A 20055-nucleotide genomic window follows, 5' to 3' on the forward strand; every position below is an offset into this window, starting at 1 on the left:
TAATTACACATTGTATACATGTATCAAAACATCACTCTGTATACAATAAATATGTACAATTATTACATGTCATCTAAAAATAAAAGTAGTGGAAAAAGGGTAAGCCAAGGAGCAGACGATACTTGCAACACTAATACCTGACAAAGAACTAATATCCAGAACATATAAATAATTTTTTCAATGAATAAAAGGCACATGACCTAATAGAAAAATGAGCAAAAGATTTGAGTAGGCATTTCATAAAAGTAAGTAAGTACTAAACCAGAGTCATCATTAGGGGAACACAAACTAAAACCACATTCTACTCCACAAGAATGGCTAAAATGAGAAAGACAGAATTCCGGGAAAAAAAAAAAAAACACCAATAACATTGCTGGTGGGAGTATACACTCGTATTAAATATTTTGGAAAGAGGTTTGGCTAAATACACACACACACCTTAGTGTCCACAGCAGCACTCTTTTTTTGTTTTTATTTTCGGTTTGGGGTACAAGAGAAGGTTTGTTACACAGGTAAACACGTGTCATGGTGGTTTGCTGTACATGTTATTTCATCACCCAGGTATTAAGCCCAGTTATCTCTCAGTTCTACTCTTCTCTCTCCTCCCACCCTCCCCACTCAAGTAGACCCCAGTGTCTGTTGCTGCCTTCTTTGTGTCCATAATTTCTTATCATTTAGCTCCAACTTGTAAGTAAGAACATGTAGTATTTGGTTTTCTGTTCTTGCATTACTTTGCTAAGGATAATATCCTCCAGCTCCATCCATGTTCCCACAGAAAAGATCTCATTCTTTTTTATGGCTGCATGGTATTCCATTGTGTGTTTAAAATGGGGAAAATATGGCAGTGAAATTACCGAGGAGAGGAAAATGAAAGAACTGGATTTAAAAAAAATCTTTTCTTCATCTCCGAGAAAACACCAAATGGCGGATGACGCCAGTGCAACGGGGGGACCCGGAGGCCCTGGTGGCCCTGGGATGGGGAACCGCTGTGGCTTCCGCGGAGGTTTCAGCAGTGGCATCCGGGGCCGGGGCCGAGGCCACGGAGCTCATGGAGGCAAGGCCGAGGATAAGGAGTGGATGCCAGTCACCAAGCTGGGCCGCTTGGTCAAGGACATGAAGATCAAGTCCCTGGAGGAGATCTACCTCTTCTCTCTGCCCATTAAGGAATCTGAGATCATTGACTTTTTCTTGGCGGCCTCCCTCAAAGACGAGGTTTTGAAGATGATGCCGGTGCAGAAGCACACCCGTGCTGGCCAGCGCACCAGGTTCAAGGCGTTTGTTGCTATCGGGGACTACAATGGCCACGTTGGTCTGGGTGTTAACTGCTCCAAGGAGGTGGCCACCGCCATCCGTGGGGCCATCATCCTGGCCAAATTCTCCATTGTCCCCGTGCGCAGAGGCTACTGGGGGAACAAGATCAGCAACCCCACACTGTCCCTTGCAAGGTGACAGGCCACTGTGGCTCTGTGCTGGTGCGCCTCATCCCTGTACCCAGGGGCACTGGCATCATCTCAGTGCCTGTGCCCAAGAAGCTGCCTATGATGGCTGGTATCGATGACTGCTACACCTCAGCCCGGGGCTGCACTGCCACCCTGGGCAACTTCGTCAAGGCCACCTTTGATGCCATCTCTAAGACCTACAGCTACCTGACCCCTGACCTCTGGAAGGAGACTGTATTTACCAAGTCTCCCTATCAGGAATTCACTGACCACCTTGTCAAGACCCACACCAGAGTCTCCGTGCAGTGGACCCAGGCTCCAGCTGTGGCTACAACATAGGGTTTTTATACAAGAAAAATAAAGTGAACTAAGCCTGAAAAAAAAAATATTTTCATTATAAAAATGTTTAAACATACAGAAAAACTGAATACCCATATACATAGTGTCTAGATTCAACAACTGTTAATATTTTGCTGAAATTGCTTTTATCTATATCTGTATGCATATGTTAAAATTTATTAATTTGCATAAAGTAAAATTCTTCTTGCCTTTTCTAAAGTATCATATAAATGGAATCATTCAATACATAATTTTTTTAATCTGGCTTCTTGCATTAAGATGTGCATTAATACATGCATGTGACTTGCATCCATGCATGTATCAATTAAGAACCACACTGTAACTGATACAATGGTAATCTTTAATTCAAAAGGCTTTATTATTATTAGGTAGATCTTTTTGATCAGTTAATAAATAGATAAAGTTGGTTTGCCACAGTGGCTTACTCCTGTAATCTCAACATGCTGAGAAGCCAAGATGGGAGGATTACTTAAGGCCAGAGTTTGAGAGCAACCTTGGCAACATACTGAGATCCCTGCCTCTACAAATAAATGAAAAAATTAGCCGGGCGTGGTGGCATGTGCCTGCAGTCCCAGCTACTCAGGAGGCTGAGGTGGGAGGATCACTTAAGCCTAGAGGGTCAAGGTTGCAGTGAGCTATGATAGTGCCACTGCACTCCAGCCTGGGTGACTGAGAGAGACCCTGTCTTTAAAAAAATTAAAAAAAAAAAAAAAAGTCACTTAAATGTAATTTTTTATGTACCTCAGATATATTATCACTTAAATGTAATTTTTTATGTACCTCAGATATATTATCAATGAAGAAACAAGAAGAGACTTTTATATTATTTTTCATCCTAGGGGCAGAAAACCATATTTTTAGGATGGTATGACCCAAGTAAGGAAATTATTTAAAGCATTAATTATACTGTTTCCATTCTGTGGCTCTATAAAACAATGAGGTACATTCTCTCTTTTAGGGAAATAAGTTACCACATAATACAGTCACTGTAAAACAAGTAATATAATTTCATTCCTACCTGATCATCATCTTCTACAACCACCAAGGTTAATTTATTCTTCTTAAAATCCAATCTGGTTATCTTCGGCCTATAATATAATAAGAGAATAAAAGCCAAATTACAAATAAATGTTCTCTAAATATGAAAAAAATTGTTTTTACTTCATATACATTTAACCATCTAACTCCTGAATTAAAAATTGACAGAAGGGTAAACGTAATTTGCAATACCCATCAAAAGACAGGAAACAGAAAAACAGTACATATTTCAAAAATGACATCTCTGACAAAATTGAGGCTGCACATATCAGACATTAAAAATATTAAGGAAAAAGAAACCAAGAAATCTATGTATTTGATAGGTCTCAATTATGGTGTAAAAGAGTCTTTAAGTCTAGGTAAAATTGTTTCAGTGATAAAGCAGAGCAGCAACACAGGAACTAGACATAGGAATGAACATAAAGCTTCCAAAAAAGCCACAAAGAAAAACACTGATGATGGTTTCCAATTCTTTTCTTTTTGTTTGCTTGAGATAGGTTCTCACTCCATCGCACAGGGTGGACTCCGTCGCACAGGGTGGAGTGCAGTAGTGTGTTCATAGATCACTGCAGCTGTGAACTCCCAGGCTCCAGTAATCCTCCTGCCTCAGCCTTACTCCCACACCACACCAGGCTAATTTTTGTATTCTTTGTAGAGACAGCATCTCGCTACGTTGCCCAGGTTGGTCTCGAATTCCTGGGCTCAAGTGATCCTCCCACCCTGGTCTCCCAAAGTGTTGGAAGTCTTCTCACAGATGTGAGTCACTGCAACCAGCCTCAACTCTGTTTTCAACACGAATTTTGTTTTGAGGAAATACATCTTAATTTTTTTAACCTCGCTTTATGGCCCACTTTCCAACTGTATCTCCCTACTTGTAAATTCCAAACCACATTTGAACTCTGTATTTCCATAAATTGTGGATGTCGAAACAATGTGACACTCACTCCCATTGACCAATCTTTAAATATAACATATAAAATAGATGTAAAATATAACTTCTTTGCAAGAGCTTTACTAAAAAAATAATAATAAATAAATAATAGCCGGAGAAGGAAAGCAAACAGAATCTCGCTCTGTCACCCAGGCTGGAGTGCAGTGGTGTGATCTCGGCTCACTAACCTCCACCTCCCAGGTTCAAGCAATTCTCCTGCCTCAGCCTTCAGAGTAGCTGGGATTACAGGCATGCGCCACCATGCCATGCCTGGTTAATCTTTGTATTTTCAGTAGAGACAGGGTTTCACCATGTTGGCCAGGCTGGTCTCGAACTCCTGACCTCAAGTGAGCCCCCGCCTTGGCGGGGATTACAGGAGTGAGCCATCTGGCCTGCCCTAAGTATTCTTCTAAGTGCTTTACAAGTATTAATTAACTCTCAAGACAACCTTATGAAAAGGTACAAAAGGCGCTTTCTTTATCTCTCTGCCTAACCCATTCTTAAGGCCTGGAAGCAAGTTCCATTTGCCCACAGGACAAGCTGGAGGCATGAGGTGATTTAACACCCAAGAAATGAGAAGATTATTGCCCGCGGTTCCTCACCCGTCAAGGGACAACTGTAAAGGTGTTCAACTGAAGTTTCTCAGAGTCCCTAGCAAGAACACCCAGATGCAAAACTAAATGAAATACTACCTTAAATTTTTTGAGGGAAATAATTTTCAACCTAAAATTCAATTCTCAGCCTAATTATCAAGAAAGAATGAAAGACAAAATATCATTTTAAGGCATTTAAGGATTCAAACAAATTACTTTTCTTAGGCAGTTACTTCCTTTACTTAGGCAGTTGGTGGGGGTGGAGGGGACGAAGAAAAAGGAAACCATGGGAGGACTACACAGGATCCTAGCTGAGAACACAGGAAAGGGAAGTCTCAAGATAAAAATGGAGAGCAACCTGAGCAGCAAACAGTTCCAAGGGGAACAGAAGAACCATTTAATGCAACCCTTGATAACTTAAAAAAAGCTTGAGGAGAAGACAAAGGCAGGTAAATTAAAGGGATATGTGGGGTATGTGAGATAGGGAAGCCAAAAGCTCTAGAACAAAAACAAAAAGCTAAACAGAAAGGAAATGTAATACCAGTTGTGATTTCCAAGACTTCAGAGCTGATCAAGAAAAAGTACTGCATAACAGGCTTTATTGAGCAGTGTTTGGAAAGGGTTGCATGATAGCGGTGGTCCTTCAATAGCAGGTGACCTTCCAGAGACAGCAGCTGCAAGGCTACCAGCAGATGGGGAAGAGGGCAAGGAAACTCAGTCAAGAGGGGAATCTGAGAGGGGGCCTAAGTGCCTAGGGGATGGCATTCAGCAGTTAAGTGTGAGGGATCGAAGTCAGAGAACTCAGAAAGGCAGCCATGGTTTTGGGGTCCTTTAACCTACAGAGCTTGCCTTATCTATGGCCAGCAAATGTTAGGGTGCAGTTTCATGGGATATATAAAGCAGAAATGGCTAAAAATAGACTTAGTGGGCTATGTTTAAAGTAACTGGATGTGTCAGAATTTGAGTTTGATACCAAAGGTCTTTGCGCCAATAGTCCCTGTCTAGTGTACACAAGTATACACCTACGCTCTGTACTAGTTCTGATAGACACATCTTATTGTAAGCACAACTGATTCTCAGCTTTTAGAATACCAGACAAAACCTGGTGGACTCAATTATGGCCAAGAAATCCAAGTAAAATCTATCCTTGATGTAAAAGTAAAACGTAAATGTAATTTACAAGTATGAACAGTAAAAGCTGGAACAGTATAAGGAGCATAGCTTAGAGAAGGGATAAAAATATTAACATCTTCCTCTTACACAATAGGGAGTAAAGGGATTGTGGAATAATAAATATTAAAAGCATAACTACATGAAGGAAGAAAGTGCCCATGTGAACATCTGATATATATAAAAATATAAATATATCAAGATAGATATTGTGGTATACTTTGAAACTAATGGGAAATACAGCTAGAAGAATTTTAATAATTGCCTCTGGAGAGTGGGAAAAATGATGCATAGTAGTGTGATAGGAGACAGCTGCTTTCACTGACAAGTTTTTCAAAACTATTTGATTTCCAAACTCTAGTTTATGTATTAACTTTATATAAATGGTTTTACTCATTAAAAACCAAAACAATAGTATCTTCGACAATAACTCTTGCTTACCAAAAAAATAAGCCAATTTTGGTATCTCCTTCAAAAACAAGGACTCCTGTTGGTGTTAGTCCCAAACTATAGTCATTCCCATCTCTAGCCTAATTTAAGGGGAGAAAAATGTGTTAACTTTATTTGTACAAAACAGGTTTCACATTTTGACATAACTTTTAAATTTTATTTTTGTATTGAATTGTATTAATTATATACAGGCTAATATTGATATATGAGATGTTTTCAACAATTAGAGTATCCATAATAACATTCTCAGAAAAATTTATGCATATATTTTTATTTCTAGTCATGGAAACACTAGTTTTAGAGTGTACCTTCATTGAAAGTGGGTAGTTACACTTCCACTACAAACAAAGCTGTTTCCACATTCTTCCCATATTGTACTTACCACTTAAATCATGTATTTTGGGAAGGACTGCTGATATGGTTTGGCTCTGTGTCTACACCCAAATCTTGTGTCAAACTGTAATCCCCAGTATCAGAGGAGGGGTCTAGTAGGAGGTGACTGAATCATGGAGATGGACCTCCCCCTTGCTGTTCTCATGAGAGTGAATGAGTTCTCACGAGATCTGGTTGTCTGAAAGTGTGTAGCACCTCCCTCTTTGCTCTCTCTCTCTCTCCTGCCAGCCATGTAAAGATGTGTCTGTCTGCCCTTCACGTTCCCCCATGATTGTAAGTTTCCTGAGGCCTCCTGAGAGGCCTGTACAGCCTGCAAAACCATGAGCCAATTAAACCTCTTTATAAATTTATGTCTTTATAGCAATGTGAGAACGAACTAATACAACTGCCTTTCTGGAAAACTGTCACTAGTTAAACTAGAAATAAATCACTACAAAGCTGTTCTAAAGTTTACCAAAGTCCTTAAGCTATACATCTTCAACTTTGCATCCTGAATTATTTTAACAGAGACTACTCAGTGTTAGTCATATAATAGGAAGTAAAAAGGGTAACACATGGCTCAAAAGCTTAAAACAATTTTTTATAACAATAAATAAATAAATAAATAACAGCTTAAAAGGACCAAGTACCTTGTTCGGGATTTTGGTTGCTTCTCCTCTTTCTTATAATGAACATTTCTGTGACATTCTAGTCGTTCGGTATTTAATCTCAAACTTTTTAACCATACATCCAAAGTACCCAGTGCTAGCTTATGCCAACTCCATGCCCTTCCTCATACTGAAAAATGCCACAGTCACTGCAAACCTCCAAAGAATAAATTTTTTAAAAAGCATCACAACACAATGCTTACCTTGACCACATGCATATCAACCCCATACATTTCTAGCCATTTGGCTTTATTCAGATAATTGGTTTCAGCCTGTGCTGGTGTTTGACCTCTGAAATTTAAAACAATGATTTTTAAAGTAACAATAAATATAAAATAAATTCTATACCAAGGATAGAAATAGAGGAAAATGAATATGAAATAACTGTTGTGGTGATTTTAAAGAAAGTATGGTCAAATGCCAGATACCTGTATTCCTTCCATTTCTCAAAAATAGCCAGTTCCATCTCTTCAGTCTGAATAGGCACGAACCTGAACTCAGAGACAAGTTCAGGACTATGCTCAGCAAGATCATAGTCACCAAGTTCAGCTATAAACATAAGTTTCAAAAGTTATATGTATTTCCTGCTAAATCCTTCAAAAACCATTTCATTAATGAAAACTGCTAAGACTAGATTCTTAGGAATTTCTTGCAAAAATTCATAATACTCAGACAAGTCTCCAAAAGTAAATCTAGCCTATCAGTCATACACATATATCTCATATTTATTGTTGGTAGTGTATTTTTAATTACATATCTTTCTCTTAATGTATTCACACCTCAGTGCTTAGCCTTTGAAAACTGCTTTCTAGACTTCCATAAAGAAATACCTCTGACCTCATAGTGAACAACTGAAAAAATTTAGTAATCGTTAAAAGACAATTAACTGGGATCTATTAAGACTATTACTAAGGCTGGGTATAGTGGTTCATGCTTATAGTCACAGTACTTTGGGGGCTGAGGTGGGAAGATCGTTTCAGGCCAGCCTAGACAACATAGCAAGACCTTGTCTCTTAAAAAAAAAAGTACAAAAATTAGCCAGGCATGATGGCCTCTAGACCCAGGTACTCAGGCGGAAGATCGTTTGAGCCCAGTTGTTCAAGGCTTCAGAGATCATGCAACTGCACTCTAGCCTGGGGAAAAGAGTGAGACTCTGTCTGAAAAAAAATAGAACAAAAGAATATACTGATTACATAGAATATGACCCCACATACCAATCTAAATATAGTCCCTGTCTTCCAAAATTTTAAAATTATTAATCCTAAAGAAATAACTGAAAGGAACTTAAAAAAACCGGGGGTAGGAAGCAGCAGGGAAAAATCTGAACAATGCACAAACATGTATGTACTCATCTGTGGCTATTTCTGAACAAAATGTAGGTTTGGAGTGAAAGGACTGCTAAGCTATATGGCTTCAGCAACAATTTACTCATATATAACTGCATTTCTTTTAAGGAAAAAGTTTGCTGAAGGCCCAATCATAACATTCACAGACTTATCAGGTAGACTATGACATTTCAATACTTTAGGTGGAAAGGGAGCAATTACATGAAAGAGAAGAAAAAGAAGGCAATGTTCTAAAACAAGTAAAAGTCAGGGTTAGACACTGATACAAGTTTATACAAAAACAGTGTTGTCTCTTTGCTTGTTCATAATCAGAATCTTCTTTAACTAAAAACACACAAAAAAAGGATTATACTTGAGTCTTAACAGTCAACATAAGAATTGCTTACCTTGCAGATTATAAGCTGCCAATTGCACTGCTGTATCAAAGGGACAGTCTAATCTGAGACCAAAACACAAGTGTGTTAGACAAGTTCATTTCATAACCTTCACTTTAAGATAAATGAAAATAATACATGTTTTATGTTGACCATTTCTTTTTCACAACTATAAACTTACTTTCAAAATAATTTTCAACCACCCATGAAAATGTGCATTTATCCTTAAATAACTAATACTCACTTTCCACTGAGAATATCTTGTTTTAACTGAAGAACAAATAAATACCTAAGAAAAATAAAAGGCACAAATTTAACCCAACAGCACAGTCTACTGTGAAAAAAAATCTTACCCTTCTAATTTGAGAAGTATTATTTTATTAAAAATTATTTCTGTTAATGTAAAGATGTACATAGTTTGGGGATACATGAAATAATCGAACACATTCATATAATTTGTAAGGATCAGGTTAGTATATGTGGAGTATCCATCACCTTAAATATTTGTCTCTTCTTTATGCTAGAAATATTTGAATTCTTTTCTTCTAGCTATTCTGAAATGTCAAACACATAATTGTAAACTATAATTACCCTACTGATCTAACACTAGTTCTTAGAAGTATTCTTAATTACAGGCCTGGCACAGTGGCTTACACCTATAATCCCAGCACTTTGGGAGGGCAAGGCAGGTGGATCACTTGAGGCTAGGAGTTCAAGACCAGCCTGGCCAACATGGCGAAATCCCATCTCCACTAAAATACACAAACTGGCTGGGGGTGGGAGCATGTGCCTGTAATCCCAGCTACTTGGGAGGCTGAGGCATGGTAACTGCTTGAACCTGGGGGAACAGAGGTTGTGGTGAACTGAGAACATGCCATTGCACTCCAGCCTGGATGACAGAATGACACATGTACTTCTTATGTGAAAGGATACAGGCATGGATATAATTACAGATTATAGCTACAATCTCATTGTCAAGGTGTTCTAGAGGAAATCCTTCTAAAGGAACTCAAAAGCTCAACTTTTTCATTTAATAAATAGTATGTGTATATGGAGTGATGAATTTACACTAGAGACCATGAATAAATACAAAAGAGGCAGGATAAAATTAAAATAAGTATATATAACATAAGGTTTATTCAAAACTATTCAAATCAATCAGAATCTAATGTTTTTTATTAATCAATGGCATTTCAATGAGTAAAGAAAGTCGAAAATCAATCTGAATAAACTCCCTGAGGCCAAAGACAGATTATTTTCAACATCAGTAAATACAATACTGCAATGTATTGAAACATGTCAATCCTGGTAACATTCCCGAGTTGAGAGTGATACTTAAAAAAAAAAAAAGAAATCACTAGTCACCTTCGGAGGATGCTAAGGAACCAACTCTTTATTTTGAAAATGATAAAGGAAAAAAATCATACACTTAAAAAACACGTCCCAGAATAAAATTCTATTATTTGAGGTCCTGTTACCAGGGGACAGGAATCCATTTTATTAGCTGGCTATAAACTGGAAACAATATACAGACAATCTTTCAAAACTATCAAAATACCCCTGGCACAATTCTAAATAGTGTTCTTACCGGGTTAGCTCCTCACGAAGATTATTCGGCTCTGAGGAATAAAACTTAACTCGAAGATGCAGACAATAGGGTGAACCAACTGTCATTTAAAAAAAAAAAAGGTTTTAATAAAAGAAACTAAACAATACTTTTCAGCCAGAAAACTGGTCAAAAATCTACTGAAGTGAGACAAAAGATCAGGTTTTGATGGCATTATTTCAGGTTAGATCGAGCATAGGCTTAAACATGATGCTAAAAGATCAATTACATTTTTTTAAATGTACCATGTCATCATATAGTATATTACTATAATCTCTCATCCCAATAGACAGCTCTAGATTAATTCTAACAATTCAGAGCCAAATGCATCAAATAAAAGTCTTGACTGTGCAATCTAACAGCCCTGAAAACCTGCTACACTGAAGAACGCCTATTTAACTGCTCATGGTGAAATCTTCCCACACAAATACACTTCAGCAAGTTCACTAAATTCCATAATCTCAGTGGTCTCATAATTTTGAGACAAGAGTTGAGGTGCCCTAATAAGTCTGATAAAAAGTCAAGCTGGGGCCGGGCACGGTGGCTCACGCCTGTAATCCCCGCACTTTGGGAGGCCGAGGCAGGCAGGTCAGGAGATCGAGACCATCCTGGCTAACACGGTGAAACCCTGTCTCTACTAAAAATACAAAAAATTAGCCGGGAATAGTGGCGGGCGCCTGTAGTCCCAGCTACTCAGAAGGCTAAGGCAGGAGAATGGCGTGAACCCGAGAGGCGGAGCTTGCAGTGAGCCGAGATCGCGACACTGCACTCCAGCCTGGGTGACAGAGCAAGATCCATCTCAAAAAAAAAAAAAAAAAGTCAAGTTGGATAATGAATAAACAATGGTATTCTCTCTCTGAATGACACTAACATTTTATGTGAATTGTTTCATTTTTCTTAATTTTAAAATACTATAACAAAGTCTCAAAATATTTTCAATATTAGGGTAGATGCCAAACAGGAAAATTCCAACACAAATAATTAGCAAATAACCGTTAAGCATTTCGGGCAAAGCCAACCCCATTTGCATGCTGCAAGGTTTTCTCCTAGAAAGTTAAACCCCAATGCAGCCTATATAACTTGGGGAGTAGCTCAGTTTATCAGAATAAAATGATTTCTAGAAAATAGAAATGCTAAAAAAATTCATCTTAAATTCATCTTAAAAAACATGATTTCCTATGTCCTATCAGAAATCAGAATTTCTAATATATTATATTTCCTTTTCCCCCCACAAATAATTTTTTCAGCACTTACTTTTTACTTGCTTTTTGATGCTTTTTGTACCATCCAACCAATGCTGAAAAACAAAAACAAAAATTTAGTTAAGCAGATGATAGAACTTTAAAATTTGAATTACTAAAAGTTACTTTTCATTGTGCCTACACTGATAACAAGGAAATACTTCACAAGAGAAAAACCAAACTGGATGAGAAAAGAGGTGAAAGGGAAGAGTAGCCAATATCCGCAGCAAGCTTATGACATACGTGAACAAAAACGACATAAAACCTGACAGATGACTTTTTTTTTTTTTTAAATACTTTTAAGTTCTGGGATACATGTGCAGAATGTGCAGGTTTGCTAACTAAGTATACACGTGCCATGGTGGTTTGCTGCACCCATCAACATGTCACCTACATTAGGTATTTCTCCTAATGCTATCCCTCCCCTAGTCCCCCATCCTCCTGACAGGTCCAAGTATGTGATGTTCCCCTGTGTCCATGTGTTCTCATTGTTCAACTCCCACTTATGAGTGAGAACATGTGGTGTTTGGTTTTCTGTTCCTGTGTTAGTTTGCTGAGAATGATGGTTTCCAGCTTCATCTATGTCCCTGCAAAGTACATGAACTCATCCTTTTTTATGGCTGCATAGTATTCCATGGGGTATATGTGCCACATTTTCCTTATCCAGTTTATCTTTGATGGGCATTTGGGTTGGTTCCCAGTCTTTGCTATTGTGAACAGTGCTGCAATAAATACGTGCACATGTGTCTTTGGGTATATACACAGTAATGGGATTGCTGGGTCAAATGACATTTCTGGTTCTAGATCTTTGAGGAATCACCACGCTGTCTTCCACAATGGGTGAACTAATTTACACTCCCACCAACAGTGTAAAAGCATTCCTATTTCTCCATATCCTCTCCAGCATCTGTTGTTTCCTGACTTTTTAATGATGGCCATTCTAACTGGTGTGAGATGGTATTTCATTGTGGTTTTGATTTGCATTTCTCTGATGACCAGTGATGATGAGCCTTTTTGCATGTTTGTTGGCCACATAAATGTCTTCTTTTGAGAAGTCTATTCATATCCTTCACCCATTTTTTGATGGGGTTGTTTTTCTGGTAAATTTGTTTAAGTTTCTTATACATTCTGGATATTAGACCTTTGTCAGATGGATAGATTGCAAAAATTTTCTCCCATTCTGTACACTGCCTGTTCACTCTGATGATAGTTTCTTTTGCTGTGCAGAAGCTCTTTAGTTTAATTAGATCCCATTTGTCAATATTGGCTTTTGTGGCCATTGCTTTTGATGTTTTAGTATGAAGTTTTTGCCCATGCCTATGTCTTGAATGGTATTGCCTAGGTTTTCTTCTAGTGTTTTTATGGTTTTAGGTTTTACGTTTAAGTCTTTACTCCACGTTGAGTTAATTTTTGTATAAGGTGTAAGGAAGGGGTCCAGGTTCAGTTTTCTGCATATGACTAGCCAGTTTTCCCAATACTACTTATTAAATAGGGAATTCTTTCCCCATTCCTTGCTTTTGTCAGGTTTGTCAAAGATAGGACGGTTGTGGATGTGTGTTGTTAATTCTGAGGCCTCTGTTCTGTTCCACTGGTCTATATATCTGTTTTGGTAGCAGTACCATGTTGTTTTGGTTACTGTAGCTTTATAGTATAGTTTGAAGTCAGGAAGCATGATGCCTCCAGCTTTGTTCTTTTTGCTTAGGGTTGTCTTGGTTATACGGGCTCTTCTTTGGTTCCGTATGAAATTTAAAGTAGTTTTATTTCTAACTCTGTGAAGAAAGTCAATGGTAGCTTGATGGGGATACCACTGAATCTATAAATTACTTTGAGCAGTATGGCCATTTTCACGATATTAATTCTTCGTATCCTTGAGCATGGAATGTTTTTCCATTTGTTTGTGTCCTCTCTTATTTCCTTGAGCTGTGGTTTGTAGTTCTCCTTCAAGAGGTCCTCCACATCCCTTGTGAGTTGTATTCCTAGGTATTTTATTCTCTTTGTAGCAATTGTGAATGGGAGTTCACTCATGATTTGGCTCTCTATTACTGGTGTATAGGAATGCTTGTAATTTTTGCACATTGATTTTGTATCCTGAGACTTTGCTGAAGTTACTTATCAGCTTAAGGAGACTTTGAACTGAGATTAAGGGGTTTTCTAAATATACAATCATGTCATCTGCAAACAGAGACAATTTGATTTCCTCTCTTCTCATTTGAATACTCTTTATTTCTTTCTCTTGCCTGATTGCCCTGGCCAGAACTTCCAATACTATGTTGAATAGGAGTAGTGACAGAGGGAATCCTTGTCTTGTGCCAGTTTTCAAAGGGAATGCTTCCACCTTTGCCCATTCAGTATGATATTGGTTGTGGATTTGTCATAAATAGCTCTTATTATTTTGAGATACGTTCCATCAATACCTAGTTTATTGAGAGTTTTTAGCATGAAGGGGTGTTGAATTTTACCAAAGGCCTTTTCTGTATCTACTGAGATAACCATGTGGTTTTTGTCATTGGTTCTGTTTAGGTGATGGATTACGTTTACTGATTTGCATATGTTGAACCAGCCTTGCATCCCAGGGATGAAGCTGGTAGATGAGCTTTTGACGTGCTGCTGGATTCAGTTTGCCAGTATTTTACTGAGGATTTTCACATCAATGTTCACATTGGCCTGAAATTTTCTTTTTTGTTGTGTCTCTGCCAGGTTTTGGTATCATGATGATGCTGGCCTCATAAAATGAGTTAGGGAGGAGTCCCTCTTTTCCTGTTGTTTGTAATAGTTTCAGAAGGAATGGTACCAGCTCTTCTTTGTACCTCTGGTAGAATTTAGCTGTGAATCCATCTGGTCCTGGGCTTTTCTTCCTTGGTAGGCTATTAATTACTGCCTCAATTTCAGAACTTGTTGTTGGTCTATTGAGGGATTCGACTTCTTCCTGGTTTAGTTCTGGGAGGGTGTATGCATCCAGGAATTTATCCATTTCTTCTAAATTTTCTAGTTTATTTGTGTAGAGGTGTTTATAATATTTTCTGATGGTAGTTTGTATTTCTGTGGGATCAGTGGTGATATCCATTTTATCATTTTTTATTGTATCTATTTGATTCTGCTCTCTTTTCTTCTTTATTAGTACAGCTAGTGGTCTATTTTGTTAAAAAGAACTCCCGCAGGAGTTCTTCACAAAAAATCAGCTCCTGGATTCATTGATTTTTTGAAGGGTTTTTCGTGTCTCTACCTCCTTCAGTTCTGCTCTGTTCTTAGTTATTTGTTGTCTTCTGCTAGCTTTGGAATTTGATTGGTCTTGTTTCTCTAGTTCTTTTAATCGTGATGTTAGGGTGTCAATTTTAGGTCTTTCCCTGCTTTCTCCTGTGGGCATTTAGTGCTATAAATTTCCCTCTACACACTGCTTTAGCTGTGTCCCAGAGATTCTGGGATGTTGTGTCTCTGATCTCATTGGTTTCAAAGAATTTATTATTTCTGCCTTAATTTCATTATTTACCCAATAGTCATTCAGGACCAGGTTGTTCAGTTCCCATATAGTTGTGCAGTTCTGAATGAGTTTTTTAATCTTGAGTTCTAATTTGATTGTACTGCGGTCTGAGAGACTGTTGTTATGACTTCTGTTCTTTTGCATTTGCTGAGGAGTGTTTTACTTCCAATTATGTGGTCAATTTTAAAGTGTGATGTAGTGATGAGAAGAATGTATATTCTGTTAATTTGGGGTGGAGAGTTTTGTAGATGTCTATTAGGTCTGCTTGGTCCACAGCTGAGTTCAAGTCCTAAATATCCTTGTTAATTTTCTGTCTCATTGATCTTTCTAATATTGACAGTGGGGTTTGGGAATCTAAGTCTCTTTGTAGGTCTCTAAGAACTTGCTTTATGAATCTGCGTGCTCCTATTTTGGGTTCGTATATATTAAGGATAGTTAGCTCTTCTTGTTGCGTTGATCCCTTTACCATGACCTTCTTTGTCTTTTTGGATCTTTGTTGGTTTAAAGTCTGTTTTATCAGAGCCTAGGATTGCAACCCGTCTGTTTTTGTTTTTGTTTTGAGACAGAGTTTCACTCATTGCCCAGGCTGGAGTGTAATGGCGTGATCTTGGCTCACTGCAATCTCCACCTCCGGGGTTCAAGAGATTTTCTTGCCTTAGCCTCTCAAGTAGCTGGGATTACAGGCATGCGCAACCTTGCCCAGTTAATTTTTGAATTTTTAGTAGAGACGGGGTTTCTCCATGTTGGTCAGGCTGGTCTCGAACTCCCAATCTCTGGTGATCCACCCGCCTTGTCCTCCCAATGTGCTGGGATTACAGGTGTGAACCACTGCGCCCTGCCAATCCCTGCTTTTTTTCTTAACTTTCCAATTGCTTGGTAAATATTCCTCCATCCCTTTGTTTTGAGCCTATGTGTGTCTTTGTCCCTGAGATGGGTCTCATAAATACAGCACATCGATGGGTCTTACCTTTTTAATCCAACTTGCCAGTCAGGATCTTTTAATTGAGACATTTAGCCCATTTACATTTAAGGTTAATATTTTATGTATGAATTTGATCCTGTCATCATGAAACGGGCTCCACCCAGTCCGAACTTTCTGGCGGCTTTGTTTATTTATACTATGAGGGGAAAACTGCCTACTCAAGCCTCAGTAACAGTGGACGCCCCTCCCCCTACCAAGCTAGAGCATCCCAGGTCAGCTTCAGACCGCTGTGCTGGCAGCAAGAATTTCAAGTCAGTGGATCGTAGCTTGCTGGGCTCCATGGGAGTGGGATCCACTGAGGTAGACCACTCGGCTCCCTGGCTTCCTGCAGCCAGCTCACTGTCTGCCCAAACGGCCACCCAGTTTTGTGCTTGAAACCCAGGGCCCTTGTGGCGTAGGCACCCGAGGGAATCTCCTGGTCTGCAGGTGGCGAAAACCGTGGGAAAAGCATAGTATCTGGGCCAGAATGCACCGTTCCTCACAGCACAGTCCCTCATGGCTTCTCTTGGCTAGGGGAGGGAGCTCCCCGACCCCTTGTGCTTCCTGGGTGAGGTGACGCCCCACTCTGCTTCTGCTCGCCCTCCATGAGCTGCGCCCACTGTCTAACCAGTCCCAATGAGATAAGCCGGTACCTCAGTTGGAAATGCAGAAACCACCTGCCTTCTGTGTTGGTCTCGCTGGGAGCTTCAGACCAGAGCTGTTCCTGTTCGGCCATCTTGCCAGCCATCATGTGACTTCTCAAAACACTTCCTCTGCTCCCTCAGCAACGAGATTGACATTCTAAATTTTGCCCTTATTTCCCTCACTATTCCCAAATAAATGACTCTTGCAAAACTGTTAAAATCAGAGAAAAAAGTATCCCCATATTCCAGTGCCTGATTAATTCTTAAAATGTAAAATTTATTGGCAGATTATAACCAAAAATGAGGTGAAACAATGTCTCCCAAATTTTATAAAACAGACGCTACTCAGAGATAGTACTTTCTAAACGAACTTCAGGGTAAAATTAGATCTTTCTCATAATCAAGGTCCTATCTATTAAATAAAGAAGTCTTTGTTCCACAAATAAAAAATGTTAACATTGTGACTATGACACTTCTGGGTTTCAAGAGTAACAGCCTTTTATGTAACCTCTTCACTCTGAAATGTCCATGACACAAACATATCTAAAAACCTATTCCAGATATTTCCACTGATAAACCATTCCCAGCTCACTTCTCATTATTAATTCCTTTATGCTACCAAGTCCTAACAGTGACAGGATGCACACATCCAACTAAGATATACGTGACTGTGTTCTCTCTGGCATGCTTTCAATTCCAAGCACTCTAAAGGAAGGCTAACTAGTTCACAGAGCCAAGGAATCCAATTTCAGAAATGCAGATAGGCAGAGTGGGTAAACAAAGCTGCATTGTAACTGTTTACTTTCCTTGCCAATTATTTGCCTAGCTGCTTCTCTCCATTCTCCAATATCCAAAAGTGCAATTCACCGAACTATCAGTGTGGCAGCAAAATACCTTTCCATGTTTAAATAAAATGTTCAGTAAATATTTTTAGAACACTACACAATATTTTCTCGAGATTTCAAGTGTGTGGGCCACTTTGCCGTCTTTCATCTTTTAATAAACTCAGTTGGACATCCACTTTTAGTCCCATTTCAATCTAGCAATCTTTAATCTTTCAATCTATGCTGGCAAGATGGCCGAACAGGAACAGCTCTGGTCTGCATCCTTCCATTAACAGAACATTAGGCCTGCCAGTAGGCAGAAAACAATTCAATTTTCTTTCAGTAGAAAATACTTCAACCTAGAGCAGTAAACAGTTCATCCATCACTGTCCAGCCCAGAAATCCAATATCCAAATAGTCCAGACTTAACTGACACAAATACCTACTGCGGCCTGATGCAAATCCTATACGGAATAAGAAAAAAACTAGTTTTCATGCCCCAGATTTTCTCCCCAAAACCATGTAACTGGAAGTTGCCCTATCTTCCACGGCTGGTCACCCGGGCACTGTTTCAGGTAGCCTCTCATACGCCGTAGTGAGTGCAAATGAGCACAACTCTTCCAGGAAGCAGTTTGACTAGACAGTAGACGATGTCTCAGAACTAACTATGTGTCTGCAACCCAGCAATTCTACACCTAGAAATCATTATGGATGTGTGTAGATTGACCCACAAGAAATTACATCAAAGAAAATTAGGACAACCTATGTAGTTTCTAATACCTGCACTCCCTTAAGATGACCCAAACCCAGATAAAGCATCAAACACATTTTAAAGTGAGATTTAGGAGCTGTGGGAGTTCCGGGCGATGTTCTTCTTGGAAAGGTCTGAGTTCATGTTTGCATATTCTCAAGTCTGTTTTCTTTCATCTCCTCCACATTCCAAGACCGGGGCCTGGAAAATTCAGGCCTCAGAGACAGGCACTGATAGTATTTTCCTTGAATCAGGATCTTTAGGAGTTGGGTATATATTACACTAGAAGATAAAAGTGAAAGCACACAGATATAGATTACTAGTAAGATTCTCTTTCCTCACTGTACCTTAAAAAAGAGAAAACTTCCCTTCTAATTTCCTACTTTTAAAGTTTAGTTGATAAAGAGATATCAAAGGATGTAGAAAGCCACATTTCTTTCCATCCTATTGAACTAGGCATGGAAGAACAATTATCTACTTGCATCTTAAAATATAAATAATATATAACAACAAACATAACAGCCGTAAGTAAACCAAACAAAGAATCACCTAGGGAGCGTCCATAAAACACTAACATACACACAACCCTCATCCCAGACCCTATCGTCAAATATGGTCTGTAAACAGCTCTTCAAATGAATGACTCCTGCCTTCTAACCACCTAACCTACATGCCTCTAATAAAGAAATGTACCACCACTACTCTTGCTCAAAGACCAAAGAGCTTATAGTAGAGAGAAATGTTAACCATCTTTCAAACCAATTGCCTCTGCAAAAAATATTTCTGTGAATACAGGTTTATGCTCTGAATTAAATAATTATTTTAAAACAAATTCTTACATTTTGAATAATCTTAAGTTAAAAACTATCCTAAGAAAAGAGATGATAGCATTACTGTGTTCTAACTGAAAACACTTCAATTTTGATCTAGAGTCCACTATAAACTTCCTGAGTGACTACTTTTTTTTGAGTTCACAGTCTGTATTATAAGGCATTCCAAATGAAGACTTAAATCACCATTAAAATATATCTTCCACTGTGCCTTTCTGCATATTATTGGTATGCTCTAAGGATTTTTGTTTCTGTTCTTTTTTTTTTTTTTTGAGACGGAGTTTCGCTCTTGTTGTCCAGGCTGGAGTACAGTAGCGCGATCTCAGTTCACTGCAACCTCCGCCTCCTGGGTTCAAGCGATACTCCTGCCTCAGACTCCTGAGTAGCTGGGATTACAGGTGCCTGCCACCATGCCCAGCTAATTTTTACTATTTTTAAGAGAGACAGGGTTTTGCCATGCAGGCTGGACTTGAACTCCTGACCTCAGGTGATCTGCCCATCTCGGCCTCACAAAGTATTGGGATAACAGGCGTGAGCCACTGTACCCAGCCAGGATTTTTTTTTTTTTAACCTTTATTTTAGGTTCAGGGGTACGTGTGCAGAATTGTTATACAGGTAAACTGCATGTCATGGAGGTTTGGCATACAGGTTATTTTGCCACCCAGGTAATAAGCATAGTACACTCTATAGGGGTAATATGGTAGCTTTTTCACAAGTTATGTAGGTTATATATTCACTTTCCAGATATAAAGTAGATAATCTATTTTGGAAATACACTTTAAAAAGGGAGACAGCTTGCTACTAAAATTGCATAGGAGCTCGCTAGGTTTTGACGGTCATTTTACACTTAATTCACTTTTTTTTTTTTTTTTTTTGAGATCGAGTCTTACTTTGTTGCCCAGGCTAGAATGCAGTGGTGCGATCTCGACTCACTGCAACCTCCAACTCCCTGGTTCAAGCAATTCTCATGCCTCAGCCT

General features: G+C 38.8%; 1 protein-coding gene and 1 pseudogene across 3 annotated transcripts in view; one reads left to right on the forward strand and one right to left on the reverse strand.

Moving 5' to 3' along the window:
- LOC112617103 (band 4.1-like protein 5) overlaps nt 1-20055 on the reverse strand; it is a 175577-nt gene that overhangs the window by 110054 nt on the left and 45468 nt on the right. For both annotated transcript variants that reach the window (XM_025373819.1, XM_025373818.1), the window contains exons 4-11: nt 11602-11644; nt 10330-10408; nt 8986-9030; nt 8754-8806; nt 7450-7570; nt 7225-7312; nt 5973-6061; nt 2818-2887 (exon numbers count right to left, since the gene is read on the reverse strand). In XM_025373819.1, coding sequence (XP_025229604.1) covers nt 2818-2887; nt 5973-6061; nt 7225-7312; nt 7450-7570; nt 8754-8806; nt 8986-9030; nt 10330-10408; nt 11602-11644 — 588 coding nt within the window. The remainder of the gene's footprint in view (nt 1-2817; nt 2888-5972; nt 6062-7224; nt 7313-7449; nt 7571-8753; nt 8807-8985; nt 9031-10329; nt 10409-11601; nt 11645-20055) is intronic.
- LOC112617104 lies at nt 922-1825 on the forward strand (annotated as a pseudogene). Its single transcript, XR_003117850.1, has one exon. The product of XR_003117850.1 is annotated as a 40S ribosomal protein S2 pseudogene (transcript).

This window comes from Theropithecus gelada, unplaced genomic scaffold (assembly GCF_003255815.1).
Source record: "Theropithecus gelada isolate Dixy unplaced genomic scaffold, Tgel_1.0 HiC_scaffold_15883, whole genome shotgun sequence".
NCBI classification, from domain to species: Eukaryota; Metazoa; Chordata; class Mammalia; order Primates; family Cercopithecidae; genus Theropithecus; species Theropithecus gelada.